Source organism: Camarhynchus parvulus, chromosome Z (genome assembly GCF_901933205.1).
Source record: "Camarhynchus parvulus chromosome Z, STF_HiC, whole genome shotgun sequence".
Lineage (NCBI taxonomy): Eukaryota > Metazoa > Chordata > Aves > Passeriformes > Thraupidae > Camarhynchus > Camarhynchus parvulus.
This window is the reverse complement of record NC_044601.1, coordinates 57556825-57575818: the sequence shown is the minus strand read 5'-3', so window position 1 is coordinate 57575818 and position 18994 is coordinate 57556825. Positions and strand designations below refer to the sequence as shown.

The 18994-nt window shown below is 38.8% G+C and overlaps 1 protein-coding gene across 2 annotated transcripts in view; it reads right to left on the bottom strand.

Annotated features, from left to right (window-relative positions):
• Positions 1-17305, bottom strand: part of RICTOR (RPTOR independent companion of MTOR complex 2) — a 72551-nt gene extending 55246 nt beyond the window's left edge. For both annotated transcript variants that reach the window (XM_030969301.1, XM_030969302.1), the window contains exons 1-2: positions 17156-17305; positions 16959-17006 (exon numbers count right to left, since the gene is read on the bottom strand). In XM_030969301.1, the coding sequence (XP_030825161.1) occupies positions 16959-17006; positions 17156-17204 (97 nt within the window). In that variant the 5' untranslated portion in view covers positions 17205-17305. The remainder of the gene's footprint in view (positions 1-16958; positions 17007-17155) is intronic.
• Positions 17306-18994: the final 1689 nt, after the last annotated feature.

The following is an 18994-nucleotide window of genomic DNA, read 5'->3' as shown; positions in this document are numbered from 1 at the left end:
AATGATGCTTTAAATAGAGGTCTAGGCCCTTTCAGTGACATGGTAAGTGAACTACAAGGCAAACAAAAGCCTTGAGAATGTAATCTTTCTTCTTAAGAAGAATCTCAACAAAAAGAGATGAACAAAAAAATGCCACCCAGAAAACACTATTCACACACCAATTGATGATCCTGCATTCTGCTAGAAAACAGAGAACAGGTACTATGATGAGAAGAGACACTCTTGTCTCACTTTTAGAATCAAGGTCAGAATTGAGGCAGAGCGGAACAAGCTACACTGAGGCTGGGCCCAGGGAGCTGCCTAGGGAGCTGCTGTAACAGACACAGCAGTAAGTTCTGTACATGGTGGCAACTGCAGCAGGGCAGTTTTTAAAGGGACCAATTTGATGCAGGATTCTCATGGAGTTTTAGATTAGACATTGATTTAGGATAGATATCAGCAGTTCGAGAAAAATTAAAAACCAAGGCTATCCTGAAGATGTAAAAACTACAGAAAGAAATATATTACCAAAAAGAAGAAATAACTGCATTACATAAAATGAAGTCTTTAGAACAAGCCTGACATCTAATAAGCAGCAAGTAGAGAGCTTTTATGCACACTAACTTCAGTAAGAAAAACTAGCCTCCTACTACAGAATTGAACAGCTACAGCTGAGTTTGTGGTGTATACAGAGCCTTTTACATTCCTGCTACTTCTAAAAGTGTGTTTGTACATATTTCATAATGGAAAGGAAATCAAGCACTGGAGATGTAAAGAAAGCATCACCTTCACTACCTCTCTACAAACCATGCTTTTACATCACTTCCTGTACTTTAAAAATTTAAACAAATTTAGAAAAGCAAAACATAAGTAGCAATCTTACTAGGATATATCCAGAATGTGCTTGGACAGACACTACCTGCATTTGCACTGTTACCAGGAATCAAGACATTATTTAAAATTATGACACTTACAGGTAGGCACCCCAATTAAAGTGTACAAACCTGTTAACCCACTGCAGTCCATGAAGATTTTGTCTATTAGCCAACGAAATCAACTGCCATCATCTTGATTAGCTGCTAGATGCATACTCAAGGGTAAGGTAAGCAATTGTATTGACTATGGTGTTTATAATGAAACTTTAGCACATGTAGAGACATGCTACTGTCACATCCTATAATTCTGGTAGCTTTCAAACAAAGGATCAGTGAGATTTTGGAAAGATAAGGTAAGTCTTAAACGTGGGCATCAATTGCTATTAGCACCAGCTTGATGTGTAAGATCCTTTACCACAAATCTACTCAGAGCATACGCGAAGTCAACTACCAGATACACAAGCTACCTTGCACCGCTGTGCAGGATGCACAGTAAAACCAGGTATCTATCTAATAACTTTCAATGTAAATTGGAATATGTGCACGGACGTCTTCGCATCCCTTGGAAAAAAGGAAAAAAAACCTTTTCTACGATTACAGAAATTAGAGACAGTGAGAATCTTACTGGATCTATACCAGGTTTAGGATTCCTCTGCACAATTGGCTTTTCCAGGGCTTAACTCAGTTGAAATGGTTTGCAATGGCATAAGACATAAAATAATGGAATGGTTTTTGGAAAGGACCTTAAGATCACCTAGTTCCAACCCCCTCGCCATAGGCAGGGAATCTTTCACTAAACCAGGTTGCTCAGAGCCCCATCTAACCTGGTCTTGAACACTTTCAGAAATGGTGCTCACTGAAAACAAGTAGACTGGATTAGTTAATGGCACTAGAAATAGTTTATATCATAAACTTACTTTCAAGAGAACGTAACAGGTGAGGAAGATAGCTTCCTCACAATCTGATTTCTTTGAAAATACAGTCTGGCTCACATCTATGCTTTGGCTTGCCTTGGGTAACGTGTGGGAATTTCCCAGTCTCACAACACTTTTGGACCTGTAGAATTCCCCACTACGCCACAAGAAAGATCCCAGGTAAGCAGTTTTAGAGCAACATAACTTTCAAAAATGACTGAAAGTATGTTTTGATTTTGAAAGTGCAAATGGCTACATATGCACAATAAACCCCTACAAAAACTAAGCTCACTGTGGAGACAGGAAAGACCGTAAGACTAGCCCAGAAAACTTCTTGTGCATTAGCAATGGACATTCTTATTCGGCTATCTGATAAAGCTGGCATTAACTCAAAGCGCCTAAGTTGTCCTGTGGAAAAAGGCAGTCAGTTTAGATGTGAAGAAATAAGGACACAATGATACTACAATTTCCCATATTAACAGTTCTGTAGCAATGACAGATCTGTATAATAAGGCCGCCTAAGAAAATGTATACTAAAACCACTTTCCTCTATTTTTGCACAAAAAACTGCAGTTACACCAACTTTTTCCTCACTGTGTCTTCTTTCAGTTGAGGAAAAACTCATTTTTAGAGACTGAAAAGTTTGAGGAAAGACAGGTTTGTGGTGCTTAGCACTGCAGTCAGGTATTTCCCAGAACCTTTATTAGCAGATAAGTAATTTGAAGCAAACTAGGGACTCCAGAGCAAAAGCTACAAAACTGTGAGAAAACTGAGAACATGACAGACATTTCCACTACAGAACTGATAAAATAAGTAGAGCAAATTAGCTGTCTCACTCTTGAATCCTACCAAAACCAATACTGCTGCAGAAAAACAAGACAGTAAAGAAATAAAGACCCTCTCAGAGTATATTACGTTAGAAGGAACTAAAATAACAGAAACCTTTTTGGTCAAATACTGTCAGGTATGTTTTGAACTTCAGAAGAACCTTCTCACAAAAAGTATCCTATAAAATATTTAACAAAATAATTGTGACATACTAACTTCAAGGAAAGACCAGCCATCTTCTTTTTCCTTCTTCTCAAAATGCATCATACATTACAAAGAAGTAGAAAATTCATATTACTTACTCAAGTATTACTCATTTTAGTAAAAGTAAAGCCAGTAAGGAAGGTAGGCAGGCCTAAGAAAATTTCACGTCACAGATGTTAGAGAATTTGAACAAACCAATGTGACTTCATAAGCGGCGATTCAGTCTTTTGCTAGTCTGTCCCTCACATTGAAATGGACTTGGAAATAGAATGAATACATCCTGGATTCTAAAAGCCAAGCCATGTAGTTTTACTTTAATCATAGATCAGATCCAACACTGTCTACCTTCCTGTCACAAAATCTTACAAAGGCATTATTAAATACCGAGTAATGCAGAAGTAGCAAAAAGCATAGCACAAGATCACACACCGATTTTCCAACAAAATATCGCAGCCTTAAGATTTCATTGTCAAGGTTAACAGCTCATCTTGGTGTTGACAAAGACTTTTTTTTGTTGTTGTTTGGTTTTCTGCTTTTTTCAGTTTGTCAGGGGTGGGGTTTTTTGTTGTTTTTTTTGTTTGTTTTGTTTTGGTGGGAGGGTTGTGGAGGGAGAGGAAGGGAGTCTTGTTGCTGTTTCAGAGATTCACAGAATATTCTAAATTGGAAGGGACCCACAAGAATCACTGACTAACTCTTCGGTAAATGGCTCATACACGGATTGAACTCAAAACCCTGGCATTATTAGCACCATGCTCTAGCCCACTGCACTCATCAGCATTGTATTTGTTGTTTTAAGGACCCCAATTCATATCACTGCTGTAGAGATTTATTAGCTCTTACTCTCTAGCTCCTCCTGTTTTGTATCTAAAACAAAAAAAAACCCGAAGAAGATAAGGTACTTATTATTTTAAGATCCCCTCAAAAGTATTTTCTTTCCTGATTCACTGCATTTATTACTGATACGCTGACTTTCACTGGGAGAAACTTCTTCATCCAAAGGGTTGTCAAGCACTGGAACAAGCTGTCTAGGGAAGTAGTCGAGTCACCACCCCTGGAGGTAATTAAAAAATGCACAGATGTGACACTTAGGAACACAGTTTAGTGATGAATACGGCAATGTCTGGTTTATGGTTGAACTCAATGATCAATCAAAATGATTCTACCATCTCCAGCTGGCCTAATATCAGCAGCCACCTAATATCTTCACATTCTTTCCCATGGCGCTTCTGAAGGTTCAGCTGTGCAAAATATCTAAACTGATCTTCCAGATTTCCTCTGCCAAAAGATGTGCGACTCCTTCCCTTACTTTCCTTCCCTCTCCTGTCCCACTGTACAACACACTGTTCTCCTTTACACTACTTCAGCACCCATCTTCAAAATCACAATAAAATTACCCTGCCAAGTATCTCAGTAAAATCATTTTCTTGTTCTTCTAACTATGTTCATTCTCTACTGAGCTACTGACTCAAACTGAATACTAAATTCTTACAAAACCCACTCAGAAGTAGCAATGCCACTGAGCCATTCAGAGGTAGAGTGGTGGAAGCAAGACATACCTGTTCCACATGGCACTCAGTAGAAAGAAGTCCCCGTTTTTTCTTTTTGCATAGACTTTACAATGTGCAAGTTGTCCCAATTATTGTACACAAAGCAACTTTGCTCAAATGTCATCTAAAAACTTGTTGATACATATAAAAGTTGCAAGTCAGCCCACTTGTGTCCTGCAGCAAGAGCTTAGCTTGCTCATCAATATTCTCTTTTTCTCTCTGTCTGCTTTTTGTTGGACAGCAAAAACTTTGAAGTAGCAGTAGTTGTTCTGTTTACTTCTGTTATACTAAACAAGTTTCTCACCCACAATTCTTCGCACTAACACCCTGTACTTACAATTATAATCTTCAGCACAGAGCAAAGATGGTGTTTTTTTAAAACTCTAGCCTCAAGAACTCCATGATTCTCTATGCCTAAATGCTGTATCAAAAATCTCCAATGTTGTGTTGCTGTTTGTTTTTAAACTCCCATGACCTTTTAAGGCTTGACTCATTTTTTCACCCCTTCAGGACTGTGACATTGTTTTTCCCCAGCGAGAACCATGATGCATTCTGACAGATCCCATTCTCCAGAGAGAAAGAACACGACAGAAGTCCAGCTACACAAAACAGCTAGCGCTCCATCTAATGCAGGGATGAAATAGGACCAGCAATAGCTATATTAGCACAAGCGACGACTCCTTTTGCCTGACAGATTTAGCAGCATTGTTTGACCACATTCAGTATGCTAGAAGCACAATTCGCTGCTCTGTTATGTACATGTGAATGAAAAAGGAAAAAAAAAAAGAATGGCAGGCTTTAGCACACAAATAATTCAGTAACTCTGAAGTCAGGCATGAGTTGAACCGAGGAGTGTGTATTATATGCATCACTTGGTAGGCGCTAAAACAGTACACAGTACTGTACACAGTAGCCAATGTGTATATATATTCAGTAACTCTCAAGTGAGAGACTGATGTTACAAGAGCAGCTGATGTCACACCTACTAGAATCACAAGGCCAAAAAGTGAAATAAAAGATTAAATACTTCTAAATACTTCCTTTAAAGAAGGAAGTTGTACTTCACTACAGTCAATCATCTCACCATTAACATACATGAGAGCTTATCTTCCTCTTACTGAAAGAATCACAGTAATGACTGGATAATGGATCATTCTGATGATCTGGTGATCATCAACAGTAAGCATATTCTACCATTATCAACTTGTTGCTAAAAAATAAAAATCAGGACACTTATGTAATCTTCTTGATATTAAAGTTCTTAATTTACATTTAATTCATAAAGGTGGAAACTTCACGGAAAACCTGAGAATATGAAAGATGAGAAAGCTACATAAAAAAGCAAACTCTGCGACACAGATCACTCCTGTATTATTTGTATTAACACATCAACTCTACTTTGCCAGATTCTAAAATATTAGTGCACGAACATTTTACACTCAATGTGTGATTTTCAAAAACACAATAATACATATTTAGACTGAAGGTATGTCTCAATTTATAGTGTAAAACCAAAAAAACCTGTTTCTAGTATCATGTTAATGTAGTTACATTGAAAAATGTACTGAATACTGAGCCAGACAGATATCCTCTGATATCCTCTATGATCACAGTTAAAGCCATAAATACTTCGTATTTAACACTTCAAGCCATAAATACTTCGTACTGTAAGTTTTTCAAGTAAGATTTGAAAATTTTAGATTAAAAAAATTCACACGCATATCAAGTTTTAACAATTGAGAGTAACCCCTTAAAAAGTACCTATGACTAAGTGTGATTTCAGCAGAATGCACCTAGAGATTTATTTAGTTTGATTCCCATAGCTTTCATGGGGAAACCATACAAAGAGCACTTTATTTTGAATATAGGTAAGTTCCAGTAACTCATGTATGTGAAAACAGAAAGCAAACAAAAACTAAGAACTGAGACTGTTCTCCCCCTTGTTGCTTAAGAAAGCTATGAATATATGAAACTGGCTCACTAATATGGAAAAAACTACACATCCTCTCTTTCATGGTAGTCAGCAAAGAAAGTCTTAAAACTATTCCTTTCCCTACATCACTCAGGTAAAAAACTCATATACAAAAATAGCTACAAACTAGAAATCAGTGGAAAAAAGGGCGTATTCAGGGTAGGATCTAGAAATCACTAGAACTTCAGATAAACAGGAAATCAAGTATCAGTATTACTTTGGCACACACACGCTTCTGAAAAAAATTAGGTAAAATTTAAATGCCTACTGTGATTGTACAGATTTCTCTTCTGCAGATGTGCATAGATGTTGTAAATTAAAGGACTTTTTTTTTTTTAATTTTAGTATTGCTAAGTACATATAAAGGTGGCAGGAAATAAGCAGTTTGGTGTTCCAGTCAGCTTGAAGAGCAGCCCCAAAATGAACCACTTTCCAAAATGAGGTCTTGTAATATTACTTCTAACCAAGACACTGAGATTATACCTTAAGCCATTCTTATATCCTCACCTAGGAATTATGTCAATTATTCCCAATGTGTGATCTTGTATGGAAGCTTTGTAAACAGCATTCTTTACTGCTAAAACTTCTAAAAAATGGGTTTCATAGATGAAATGTTAAAAGCCTTCCCAGGACAGAAAGAGAAAACTGAAGGACCATTCCAAAGGATAACTACAAGGCTGACTTGAAAATTAATTACACAGAGTTTTTGATAAACAAACTATAAATGCTTTATAGCAATACAAAATCTAGTGTACTGCAGAAACTTCCTCAAAGACCAATTACGAAAATGGTATTAAATAGTATTAGTTAAGACTAGGTAAGGTATAAAGGCATATTAAAAAAACAACTCTTAAAAAAATCCTTGTCTATTCATAGAGAGAAAGTATTTAATTTAGTCCTCCATTTAAACGTAGAGTTATATCCTCAGCTCCCAGGAAGACCTGATGTTGATGACAAGAATCACAGCAATAAGTCTTCATACATACCTTTGTGAATTACAAACTTACTCGCAGTTCCCCCACCTCTTGCCCTTCAAAAAAATCCCACCAGAATGTCACCTCTGTGCAAGATACACAACTGTAACTATTGCGTATTATCCTGACCAAAACCAAACTTGAATTATAGTCTCTTGAAATTTTTATCATGATCACTTAATATACAAATATAAATTATTCTGGAATACAGTTAAATTCAGGAAGAATTTCTTTTAAACTTTCAAAAGCTCAGATGTTTAAAAGAAAAAGAAAAAATAAAGGAGACAAAATACACAGAGGGTCAAAATGCTGGAGGCTGGGGAACATTCCATAACTGTGTGACTACGCATTTGTTTGCCCCGTTGTTCTGCTCTCTTCTCTGCAACAATTATAAACTACTGCCAAGGTTGGAGTGACCCAGTACAACTGTTCTTATGGTCAAGAGCCAGTAAAAGCCTTTCCCAGATTTACAAAATTGCTTATGTCGGTACACAAATCAAATTAATACTTCCCAGAACATCAACAACAAATTTGAAGGATGAATATAAATTTATCGTGATGGTTTAGAAAATTATCTTCAGTTCCTCCAATCCATTTTCTTATTTTCTGCCACCACTCCTAGAAGCAGAAATATCAGGATGGCCATAATTTCAGTTGTTTTAACAAAACGCTGCGTCTTTCTGACATCTTACAACCAGTATTTGGAGAGTGGACCAGGCTAATCTGCTTTCAAAACCACCTACGAGAATTTTGATCACATATTTCTCTGAATATTATCAAACTGACATATTTTATTCTGAGACTACTTTCTCAATTAGCATTCTGATTCTTCTCTGCATCATTTCAATATGTTCAAGAACCTGGAAGCATAAATGCTACATGGCTCTTACCAACAAACTCAAAGCAGTCAGAAGCAGCCATTGTCCCCAGAAATATCCTGTTACAAGGGGCATCATGTAAGAAGTCCATCAACATTAGCAGATGTAGGATTGCTCAGTTTGCCAGCCAAGAAATGAAGGGCAATTTGCATGACATGGAAACACCAAAGTAGTAACACACTCAAATTCAAACACTAATACAGGGACACAACTAGAAACTACAAGTAATTCACAAATAGCACTGACTGAAGCAGGAAACATTTTAATTGCAGCAAATGTCATGTGCTAGTTTCCTCATCCTAAAATGCTATATAACCAGAAGATTTCAAAACAGTGCTGACTGATGATATTTGCAGGCTTCATTCCCTCATATTAAGAACAGGACGTGTCCTTGTGTCACACAGGTAATACAGTCACGTTGCTGTGACCATTCAAGACTTCTACGCTTTTTCCTGAAAAAGCACAGGAAGTGTCAGTCATATTTATAGAATTCTCTGAAGACAGAAGACATTTAATCTATTGGTCAATCTCGACTTAGAAAAACCTATCCAGCTGAAGTAACAGGCTAAGCTAAAAACTGAGCTGCAAATGCCACATTTATAGAAACAGCAAGATTTTTTTCTATTTCATTTTCTGTACTTCATGAAAAAAACCCAGAAGTCTACCCATGACACACACATATGGTTTGCATAAAGAAGGAGATGAACACATTCTAAATTCTCTAGATATGAGGTTGCTCAAACTGAATTCTGACTTCACTGATGCTCAGGAGGTAACAAAGGAATAAGATTACTTACAGATTTAATAATTTGTTTTCAAATAAGCAATTTCTAGGCAACAGCTGTTCTTGATAGTCCTCCATTTTTATGAAGTAATTATTTTTAAATATATGTATTTATTTATAGTCTATGTACACTTCAAGCAGGAAACCAATCTTCTATGCAGCTAAAAACAAAATCCCTGTGTTGTTCACCACATACCTTTATGTGAAGAGATTAATTTAATTATTCCTTGTTACTCTTACAATTACTGTGCATTTTTCCATAAGTCAAGGCCATATTGTTTTCCTTGAAACACCTTAATCATTCTGTAGTCTCAAATCAACAGAAGTAGTTAATTTCATAATGAACACTTATGCAAATAGGGGACAGAGATGTACTTCATGTCAGACAAACAACTGCTAACTCACAGCAGCCCTTTCAAAGACAGCAAGTAACAGTCATCTTTACCATTTAGCAACCCTTTTTCTCTCTTGGACTTAAATTGTTACTGAAAGTATAATTTATAAACAGCATGAAATTATGTTCTCCAACCATTTTTCCAACTGAAACAGAATTAAAAACTTTCATTTTGCATCTCAGACAATTAAACACAATTCTACTAAACAAGCAAATAAATAAATAAATAAACTTAAAACTGTATTTCTGAAATGTTGCAGGAGCAACCAGCTGAGTCAATTTTCAGATGCACCCAAACCCATAGCAGTAGACAGGATTTGAACTAAAATGAGCTTAGAAAAGTCTAGGGAAAAACAAAACTAGTACATTTAGGGGAAAAAAATCTCCCGTTCTAAGAAAACGCTCATAAAGGCTATCACTCAGGTTAATTTTTTAATGAACAACATTGATTCAAAGGCTATTGCTCAGGTAGAATTCAGGTGAAGAGATTGCCCCATTATATTTATTTACACAAACTTACGCAGGCCACTAGTGACAGCTAGAAAGCTTTCAAGTATGTCCTAGTAAAATTCAGTAACATAACTAAAAAATGTAACTGTAAGTATTTTTTGTTTCCTTTTTGGGATTGGATTTTGTGTTTGGTTTGGGGTTTTTTTACTACATTGTCTCATTTATGCATCTTTACCAGTGTTCCTCCTTTACATCAGATGCAAAGATTTGATGAATGCACTTTTCACTAATCATGTTCTGATGTTCTGCTTCCAAAATCTTCCATCACCACATAAGATGATAGGCAAATGAAAAAAAAATTCTGCAACATATACAAATATACCAACATTACAGACTCTTAAACTAGAACAGATACATTTTATTGTCACAGTTACAAGTGCTCCAGTTAAAATATTGACAAATACCAGCCAGCACTTCTGCAGTACTGTTATGTCACCTACCCTTCTGTAACAGAACTATGCACAGGAGCACTGCTCAGTGTGTGAATCCACCTGCACTATTGTGCAAGCATCTGCCTGCCTGCATGCAGGTAAAACACTTCCAAAGAAAAGCAAACTTCTTACTTTACTTGATCTTTTGTGTAGTTATCTAAGCCTCAAGACACATGTTCTTGTCTTAGTTGCAAGAAGGTAGTTAGCACTAAAAGTAGATGACTTGTGCCATTTACTGTTTTAAAAAGAAATCTCAGAATGAGTTTCTGTTAGTATAAAAATTAAGAAAAACTTACATGATTTTTCAGTACATCCCCCCAAGTCAGTTGTCATTTCAACATCACTTCTTAAGCGGTCCTGTAAATCTCCTGAGCAATGCTCCTTTCTGCAGTATCAGAGTTTGTATGGATATTAAGAGTAGAAAAACTGCAATTTTAACTACGGCTATTTCACTTCTTCTCACTTTAAAGAAAAGTAACTGTACCTGATGTTAGCACCTCTTCTATGTTATTAGGGTAAAACTTCTGAGATTGCCAGGTAACTGGTCAAGTAGCGATGAAGGTCATCAGCTTGGGCAAGTGATGCATTTCTTTATCGAAAGGAGATGGCTGACACAGCTTCCTTGCTGACTGTATTTATGATGAGGGGTGAGTTCCTTTAGACAGCATCTACACTGGATAGGCTCTAACAGAATAGAAATGCTGAAACTAAGCAGTGCTCTAACCTCTAACTTGGAGATGCTGGAAAGCAACAAAACAACCATGAAAAACATTTATGACAAAGATTCAAATATATCAAGAAGGCCACAAGAGAGTTTGATACTTCAACACTCAGGGAGGAAAGAAGTATGTTGAAGAAAGTCGCGAAAACACAGCATTGCTTAAACATCTACAAAGGTGTTTGGATTGGTACAGTGATCCCAATCACAGAATAATCTCTTGTAATAGAAAGTACAAGATCTTAGAACAGTCGTTTTATTCTCTGACCACAACAGCTGGAACAAAGAACCCACACATAAAAACAAATTTAGAGGTGCTGCACTCAAAAACTTTAAAGACAGACATGAGTGCAGATCTTCAAAGACATGGTAGTACCCAATTCCTACAGAAATCTTAACAACAGACAAGCAAGCCATAAGATTTTAAAGTGGTCTTTTGCTGAAATTTTTCTTTCATTAAAAATGTGGTTCTTGTTTTGAAGAAATGGAAAGTGGAAATATTTTAAGCACACACCATCTTAGTAGTTCTGAGAAGACTTTAAGATTATAAAAGCAGTGCTTAGGAAGCAAAGCCAAAGGTACAAAAGTGTTATTAATCTAACTGGGACAATGCACTATACAATTCCAAAACAACAGTCAACTAAAGGACAAGTGCAGACAGGACAGTTAAGTGTATGACTTAATTCTGAAGTGCATGTATTCAGCACTTTAACTCTCTTACTTTTAAAACCTATTGAAAGCTTACACATTGCCAGAAAAGTTAGCAGGTCACCATCACCAATCACTTTCCCTTTGCTGCTCCTATATAACAAAAAACTACAACATACAAAAATAATGCAGCATTAACATTTCTCAGTCAGCAAAGAGGTCTCTCCAACGGTTTTTGCCCCATTGCTGCAGACTTCGTGCCTCAGGAGACTGAATAAAAAATGTTACTAATTATCTTCTTATGACTGTTACAGTTTCTCTTACAGATTCACGAACTAGGGAGCAAAAAACCACCTATTGCTTCGTGTGACCTGCTCAGGCACAACATCCTGCTATACCTACCCATGAAAATGATGGCATACTGCAAAGTGAGCGTGAAAGGTGCCCACACATTTTGATTATCTGGCTATTTTAAAAACACTGTTTCTACGGTGTGGTGGAGTCCCATTTCTCCAGGATTTCAAGCCAGGCTACCTTTCCCACAAGTGCAGGAAGAAGCACCTAAAGGCCTTCTGCAACAGACTTGCCATTAGCGTGGAAGAACTGCCTCTGAGCCATCAAAAAGTATGCACCGGCTGCCATCTCTGCAGTGGTTTCCCTACTGCCACACTGCAAGCAATACAAAAGGGTTATTTTCTGCTTCCCCCACTACTAGAGATTTCAGTATCAGATGTGTGCTCTGTTCCTCCCTGCTTCTTCCACACTGACGAAGAAAGCTGGAAACAGTATGGTCATCAAATCTCAAGCTGATTTTGGAAACAAAATTCATCCAGCCTTCTTTAACTATCCCACAAATAACCCTTAAAAATGCCTGACATTTCTGTGGGCTGTAAACTGCAAATAGAATCCTGAGATGTTTGCCCTGCATGCAATGCATTATGATATACCATGTGGGAACACGGACTCAAATACTACATGGTTTAAAATTATGGAAGCACAGTAAAAAAAGTAACACCACTTAGACCTCATGAAGTTAAATGGAACTCCTTTATATTTTATTATTACCTACATGAGAGGAAAAAATGAAGGCAAAAAAGGAAAGAGTATTTTCTCAGATAACAGTAGTCAATTTAGTGATACCAATCTCCGGAAGAAAAAAAAACAACTAGTTTTCTCAGCTGCTGCTTTGTTCATGTATGTCCTGTGTTAGTTAGAAGACTCAACATCTACAAAATCTCTACAAAACAGAATGGATTGTACAAGAAAAGTTGATAAACCAAAGTAGAATCTTGTCATGCATGTTTTTAAATAATAAATGAAAGCACTAATGCTTGAGATAGGTACATTTCACTTGTTTAAAGAGTACACTATCATCAAGTGAAGACTGCTACCCTCAGAAAGGAGGAAATTAACACATACACACACAAACAGCACTCTACTCAACTTCAGTAAGCAGCTGGCACCCCTGCACTGGCAAGCAAACAAGCTCTGAAAAGTTCCTAATAGCCAGTGCAATCTCTGAGCTATAGGATTCCAAGAAAATAGAGATCCCTTGAAGGAAGATGAGCCTGAGGACAGATAATGAACCATGAGACTGTTCTCAACTAGCCAAGTTCCAAACTACTTAGGCCTTCAAGATCCAAGGACAACAGCCAGAACTCCAACAAAGGAAGATGTGTTGGTCACCCAGCATCATAAGGTGATTCAGTTACAGTGGTGAGCAAAGAATCACAGAATGGTTTGGGTTGAGAAGGACCTTTCAAGGTCACATAGTCCAACCTCCCTGCAAAAACTTAGGAACACATTACGTGTGGATTACACACGCCTATAACAGTGCCCAGAGCTCCAGGAGGTGTATGTGCTTCTGTAATTCAACTTCAAACGCCTGTAAAACAGTCAGAAACAAAGAAGAGGTGCACAATGTTTGTATTATGTTATATACACAACCATGGCCAAAGTCAGTGGAAAAACTCCTACCAAATGCACTAATCTGGTTGATACCTCCAGCTGTCATTTCTGGCCTTCGGAAGTTACAAGCTTGATTTCAGGAGTCTAATTTAACCAATATCTCTCATCCCACTGCTAATTCCTTCCAGATGACTACAGTGGGAGTTGTACTGGTGGTGAGTCTGTCCTCTTTTTCCTTTTCTGTTCTATTCTGAGCAGGTAATATAAAACAAGGCCTAAACATGAGTGTTCTAAATCCCAATTATTAATTGCAATTTTGTAATCAACAGAATACATGACACACAATTTAACTAGACAAAAGCAATGAGTCTACCCCATATCTGCACCATTTTTTCTTACTTTATACACACAAATGTTTATCCTGGGGACAATTTTTCCAGAGTTGATCAACCCTTTAGCAAAGTGGTTTTCTTAAAAAAGATCTATCTGAATTCCCTTAGAAGATGGGCAGGGCTTAGTGGCTCAGAAACAAAATAAAAAACCCAAAACCAACCAACCAACCGACAAAAACCCAAACAAAAACAAAAAAAAAACGACCCCAACCAAACAAAAGAACACACAAAGAACCCCCAAAGAACCAGCCCTGGCCCCCAAAAAAGCAAAAACAAAAACACAGAAAAAGCAAACCACATAGTTATTTACATTATCATCTTCAACCAGGCTAATAAATGTACACAGAAAGCTCACACATACCTACACAAACACACAAAATGCAGCACCCACCACCATGCAAAATGGCTTTCATAAATATAATGTATCATTTTTAAAAAGGCAAAGCAACAAGAAGCTCCAAAAAGTAAACCTAATATAGCAGCCATGGCAAAAATTTGTAAAAAGCTTGGTGTCTTCCACAAAAACATGAGCAACTTTAACTGCAGGACCAGAAAAAAGGGCAAACCAAACACATACAGAGAAATGCAGATCACTCTGCAAGCAGCAAGGCAGTCCTCATGCCTTACTGCTCAAAAAGCCAGGACGAAGCAGAACACAGAGCAGCACAAACTGGAGCGCTCTTCCCACATCTATTATTTGTTTTGAAATTCTTTGTAACAGCACTGGCCTCTTGCATGGAAAATGTAGTCACAGGTATGGACGAGTAAAGGTCTAACCTGTAGGCTAAGTCATGCCATTACTAATCTCAAACTATTCAAAATAAGACAGTGCCAATATAATTTCTTGTGTATGTAACAGAGGCCCCTGTAACTAGAAGCATATGGCTGAGGCTCTGTTTATGGTGATTCTCTAATTTGCCCAAATCAGATATTTCACATTAATCAACACAAAGTTCAGTTGTACCAGGAAACAAAAAACATTAGAACATTCTTTTAAGCTAATGCAAATGTGAGCCCGGTGGAAAACTATGTGATCTGCACAACACAGTGAATCAAAACATTGTGCTATTAGTACCAAATTAGGGTAACAAAATATTTAAAATAATTGCTTACATAACTATTGTAACAGCTGGAAAAACAAATACTCATTGTGCTCACCATGGAAATCAAGTTATCATCTAGCTCAGTTAATGTCTTGCTGAGACTTTTAAGCTTCTTACTTTTGTTTCCTCTTTAAAATGCAGCTAATATCTACACTGATATATGGTGCTATATAGTTACTGATCAGTCAGCTGTAGTCTTTCTAACAAAAAAACCAAAACTGTTGGGTTTTTAACATCTAAATTTAAAGTAGCTTCTTATTCGATTTCCCCAATGATTTCTAATTTTGGTAATAGAAGATATATTGACACAGTGCAAAATACCTTTTCTAATTAAAAAAAAAAAAGAAAACATATTAAAAATGTGGTTTGGAATCAGCAGGCAGCTGAAAACACCTCATGGCAAGAATCAATATCACAATGATAGTCACCTATCGAATTCTGATTAGAAGATTTCAAACACAACACATCTCAAAATTACCACTCCAGCATTTAAATTTTGTGTATTGTACTTTCACCTCAAAATACTTCAGTATGCTATAGAACATTCAAAAAACATATTAGACCCATTCATTAAAATCCCAATTCTGCAGATTTCATAAATAGGCAACATTGCTTACAGTAATAACTTTGTCATGTGCTTAAACTATTAAGGCCTTCATTGCACATTTTGCTGATGAAAGCTTCACATGTTTTAATTTTTAAAGACAGCATTTCTCTAAAGCAATCATGTCCATTGGGAGATAGAATGAGAAGAGTCTGTTTCTCTAAACTGAGGAAACCCCAGCAGTTTTCCCAGTTATTAAAACACACTTGTAAAAATGATAAGTATACACATAGATAACTTGCAGCCCACAATAAAATTGCTTAATAAAATAATTTCACACAGCTTACTTTGTGGGAAAAGAGAATTAGAGAAAGTATAATGCAGTATCAACAATTCCAAGATGAAAACAGTACTTCTATTGCTGGAATTTTTACTTCCTTTCCATTTCACAGGCCACTTTTATCTCATTGATTCTGTAATTTCCCGGCCTACTTCCCCATAAAATGTATCTATTCAGCATAATAGTCATCCTGGATCTCCTGAAGCAGAACAGTTACACACCAACATCAACTTCATTCCCTCCCCAGACCAGGATCCTCTGTCCCACGAAATATCACCACTTCCACAGCAGTAACATTCCAATTTGCTTTTTGAATTTTACTAGTCTCTTCGGGAGGGTCTAACCCTTACCTCAGTACTCAGCTAGACAAGACCACATTTTGTACCCCATATATGTGGGTAGGGAACGAGTACCTGTTCGTCTCAGACAAAACTTCTTAGTGTGTAGCAGATATCAGCGTTGCTTCCTTCCTCTTAACCACCACCCCCCACCCCAGACACAGATCTGAGAGCACTGGAGGATGTTTGGAGCAATTTAACAAGCAAAGGGGACATGAGCGGCCGCTGGTCTGGGAGCAAAAGGCTCAGGGCAAACGGAGTGGCCAGCCGGCCTAGGGCACGCAGGGACACACGAAGAAGGGATGGAGACAGGAGCAGCCGCCGCTGCCGAGGTGCTGCTCGCAGGCGCACGGCACGATCGGCCGGAGGCTCGGCCACTGAGCACAACCCCGTCTGCGAGCAACAGGGGCTTCAAGGGCAGCCCCAGCGGCAGCCGAGCAGCCTCAGCGCGCACGCCGGGGAGCCCCGCGGCCCCGCAGCTGCCCGGGCACGGCCCCGGTGCGGCCCCGCGGAGCCCGAGGAGCGGCTCCCACCCGCGGGCGGCTCTGCTCAGCCCCCGGCGGCGGCCCCGGGCCCCGTGCCCGCCCCACGGCACCACCAGGCCGCTCCGCTCCGCCGCGCCCCCCGCCCGCCTCGGGCGCAGCGCAGATCGGGCGGCCCCCCCGCCCCGCCCGTACCTCGGCTAAGATCGAGGGACACGTTCTCCTCGCCGCTGTCGTTCCGACCTGCGGGGACGGGGGAGAGAAGCGCGTTAGACGGGCGGGGAGGAAGAAGCCGGGGAAAGGGAAGAGAACGGGAGGAGGGGAGCAGGGGGCGCCGGCGGGCACCGCGGCGGTGCGGGCGGCGGCGGGGCGGCCCGCAGGACGCTCCTCACCTCGGATGCGGAGGTGCCTCAGCGAGCGGGCGCGGAGCGTCGCCGCCATGTTTGCGGCCCCGCAGCCACAACACCGGAAACCTCGCCCGCTCTCGCGAGGGGAGGTGCGCGGAGCCGCCGACGCGGAGGGCGCTCCCCCGACACCTCCCCCCTCACGGCGGGGGCGGGGCGGGCGCCGCAGCGGCCTGGCCGAGGCAATCGCCCCTTTTCCCCTTTTTTCTGTTTTTGTTTGTTTGGTTGGTTTTGGTTTTGCTGTATTTTTGTTTGATTCTTTATTTCTTTGTTTGTTTCTTTCTTTCGGGGTTTGCCCGCCCGGATTCTCGGCCTTGTGATGAGGTGGTAATTCACGTGGGTGCGGCGTGACCGTGGGCTTTGTACGCCGGATGTTTTCTGCTTTTTTAAAGCGTGAAGTAATTAAAAACAGGAAAAAAGGAACAGCTTTTCGTCGCTTGTTCGGTTTGTGCGCAGCGGGTCTCTCTTTGGGCTCAAGTGCTGATCTGCTTACTGCTTTTACATTTGTGAAATTTAGTTAATAAAATAATTGCAATTAAAAAATTATAATGAAAAACAAACAAAAACCCCCGATGTGGTAAAGAAGCCCCACTGCCAGAAATCGTTCACTGACATAATGGCTTCTCTTTAGGGAGAAGTTTAAATTATCTGATAGCACTCCACATCATGCCCCAATGTTATGGACAGCCATGGACAAGGCAAATCCTTGCAGTCTGATACCCCAAATTCTCTAAAAATCCAGCAAATGATAATAAAGCTGAACTGTGGAAGTAGCCAGCTGTATAAAAATACCTTCAGAAGCTTAGGTACTTTTTTCCTGTTTTCTAATAAATTATTTTCCACTCTGAATTTTCCCTCCTCTCTTGAGGTCTTTCAATTCAGATCAAGCATTACGTATAAAAATCTGGGGGTTTTGAGTATACATGAATGTTAAGTTTCATCTCAAAATTTTTACACTTACTGGTGCACTTCTAAAACATTAATACTGATTTAGGAGAGTAAAATAATTGTTTGGTAAGACAGAGTGGAAAAACTTTTTGGCATATCAGTTAATGCCAGACATAGAAGAATCTTGTTATAATGTATCAAGTATACTTAATTTAAAATATGATTTTCAAAAACTTCTGCATCATGATTTTAAAATATGTTAAATATGAAACTAATGTTTTGGAGGAACCAAAGATGCTGAAAATTAAAAGCTCTAAACAATAAAATCTTATCTGTTCATAACACAGGAACAGGTCGAACCTCTTTGAGCAGGTTCATCAATGTGCCTCAGGGCTGTCCTTTAGGGTTTCATGTTCAGGGAACCCTTGAACTCCTGAAAATGCCAAATTAACTGCTGCTGGTGGTAGTAATGCTGCATCCTATTTACTACAAATTCTGCTCTTTTGTAATTATTTTCACATAACTTTGACTCACCACTAAATATTGTCCAGTCCGGATTGGATTTGAACTTGTAATCGCTATTCTCTAAATGATTTGGACACTCATGCTAAGTGCTACTGCCATTCACCACTTGCTTCTTCCCTAAGAGAAACAATCTGGAAGACATGAGGTACTTCAAGAGAACCCAAACATTATATTTCAGCAAGGGAGAATAAGAAAGGAGTAGTTTTTAATTCCCAGAGTACTCTTTTGTGGACCTTTTCCTGCAGACAGCCTTTAATAATCAAAATATTACATTTATTTTGGGGGGCTTGAGTTTCCTGTGTCTTTTTCCTACTAATTATATTTGGATTCTGCAGGCAAGATTGAGGTTGTCTCTGATAATGACACATAAGAGAATGTCATAATGTTAGTTATAAGTGCTAATCCACAAGGCTG